Here is a 2,325-nt window from a genome sequence, read left to right as displayed (position 1 = left end):
ACAAAAAAATATTGAGAAATTGAAGCTTTATGGATTGTGGGTAGCATTTCAATTTGGGTTTTGAATAGTTTGTGATACTCAAATCAAATTTCTAGAATTGGTATGTTAATCAACATATTCAAATGTACTACTGGTGGGAAATTTTGGGTATAATCATAGGTAAAGGCACCTCGTTGGGTGGTGTTATAACCAGCATAATGCTACTGGTTGGCAAATTTGAATCCTTAGAAAAGGTACATGTGATATTAACTTAGACAACGGACGTTGAGGTTGACAAAATATAAGTGGGGCTTTCATTTTATTTTATTTTAATAATAGTCTTTTTGTTAATAGCAAGAGGGACACTATAGTCATTTGCACTATGTACATGTTGGAAGAGTGAGGCGAGAAGAAATGCTAGCATGTGGGCGGATGCAGTGGAACAATATTTGCCTTTTGATTATTTATATATGTTGTGAGCAAACCGCTTCAAACCGTATTGTTGTTTGTTTGTCCGAAGAAAGCTTTCTCAATCTGTTTCCCAAAGAAAAAAAAGTTTGAGATTTTTCAGAGGAGACATGGCCGATCAACTCACTGATGATCAGATCTCTGAGTTCAAGGAAGCCTTCAGCCTCTTTGACAAGGACGGTGATGGTAAGTCTTTGATCTCTCTTACTTTTCTCATAATCAAATCTGGTTATTTCACTATCATCTTTAATTATTTTTTATTCTTGTTTAGATTTGTATCCATGATTTATATTTCTTGAGTTTTATCTATATCTTGGATTTTTAGAGATATAATTAGGGGGTTGATGTGAATGAATTCTTAGTAGGGCTTTAATTTATTTGTTTGAATGACATTAGCGTTTTTGACTCGCACAATTTTGTTAATCAATTGTGGATCAACATGATTTGAGTTATCTTATGATACTAAAAGTTTGGTGTCATATATGTTGCTTTCCTCATAAGCGAATGTCTGTAGATCTATGCATGCATGATCCATTGGGATACTTCAAATCATGCAGGCTGTATCACTACCAAGGAGCTTGGGACTGTCATGAGATCTTTGGGCCAAAACCCAACCGAGGTTGAGCTACAAGACATGATTAATGAAGTTGATGCTGATAGTAACGGGACCATCGATTTTCCTGAATTCTTAAATCTCATGGCTAGAAAGATGAAAGACACTGACTCTGAGGAAGAGTTGAAAGAGGCTTTCAGAGTTTTTGACAAGGATCAAAATGGCTTTATATCTGCTTCTGAGCTGCGTCATGTGATGACAAACCTCGGGGAAAAGCTCACTGATGAGGAAGTTAATGAGATGATCCAGGAGGCTGATGTTGATGGGGATGGGCAGATAAATTATGAGGAATTTGTCAAGGTCATGATGGCCAAATGAGAGCTTATAGAAGACCCAACTTAACATAATTTTAAGATAAAAAAAAAAAAAGACAAAGGAATATGATTTACCACTAATTATGGGATTTCTAGCTTCCTCAATTTTTATGTTATGGATTTTGCTATCAATCCTTAAACAATATACTATATTCTTGTGGAGGTGGTTGATTATTGTTCTTTGATGTCTTAGGTTTTTTTTCGGGTCTATGTTGAACCTTAACTTTGGGAGAAATGTTTGAGTCTAGTGGGTGAATGAATTTATTTTGTACGGTATGTTGATAGTTTTTTTTCTTGGAAAAATGACCAAATGCATAAAAACATGCAAAAAATAGACAATTTCAATGACACGTCTCTCTCTCTAGACTATAGAGACCAGGAAAGTGGGCATGATTCATCTCTCTTTTGAGCAGCTAACACTGACGACGATGGGGACCTTGTCCTCATTGTTGTTAAGACATGCAAATGTAAAAGCGCCAGATATGGAGACCCCTCTCTTCTCTGATTGTGAACATGGAAACGTGAAGGTTTTAGGAAGATGATGGTGAGGCAAATGATTCCACTGGTGATACATCCCGAATCTAGTTACCTCCTTATGTAGTTGAATTTTACCTGATTGGGTTTACTTTTGTCGGGTTAATGAAGAATAATCATAACGCTTGGAAATTTTAAAGGAAATGCTCGGGTAAGTCTTCGAGATTTTACCAAAAGGTAAGTAATGGATTTATGGTTCTAATGTCGAAGAGAGTATCGATATAAGCTCGTGGGTATTTTCGAAAATTTTTTAAAGGAAATGTTCGGGTAAGTCTTCGAGATTTTACCAAAAAGTAAGTAATGGATTTATGGTTCTAATGTTGAAGAGAGTATCGATACAAGTTCGTGGGTATTTTCAAATATTTTTCAGACTCGGAGCTGATTTCTACGAAGAGAAATTTTAAATACACACCCCTA

The 2,325-nt window shown here is 35.7% G+C and overlaps 1 protein-coding gene across 1 annotated transcript; it reads left to right on the top strand.

The window, feature by feature from the left end:
* The first annotated feature begins 557 nt into the window (after window positions 1–557).
* Window positions 558–1,378, top strand: LOC101310634 (calmodulin-related protein-like). Its single transcript, XM_004287156.1, has 2 exons — window positions 558–633; window positions 1,005–1,378. The coding sequence occupies exons 1-2, from the start codon at window positions 558–560 to the stop codon at window positions 1,376–1,378; spliced, it is 450 nt and encodes a 149-aa protein (XP_004287204.1).
* The last annotated feature ends 947 nt before the right edge of the window (window positions 1,379–2,325 follow it).

The sequence above is a fragment of the Fragaria vesca genome, linkage group LG1 (genome assembly GCF_000184155.1).
Source record: "Fragaria vesca subsp. vesca linkage group LG1, FraVesHawaii_1.0, whole genome shotgun sequence".
NCBI lineage: Eukaryota > Viridiplantae > Streptophyta > Magnoliopsida > Rosales > Rosaceae > Fragaria > Fragaria vesca.
Note: the sequence above shows the minus strand (reverse complement) of the source record. Positions and strands in the feature narration are given on the sequence as shown.

Bases quoted from the DNA above. Each gene is read 5' to 3' on its own strand.
- LOC101310634 (XM_004287156.1), top strand. From the start codon at position 558: ATGGCCGATCAACTCACTGATGATCAGATCTCTGAGTTCAAGGAAGCC. The intron at 634-1,004 runs GTAAGTCTTTGA...CAAATCATGCAG, and splicing joins CTTTGACAAGGACGGTGATG to GCTGTATCACTACCAAGGAG.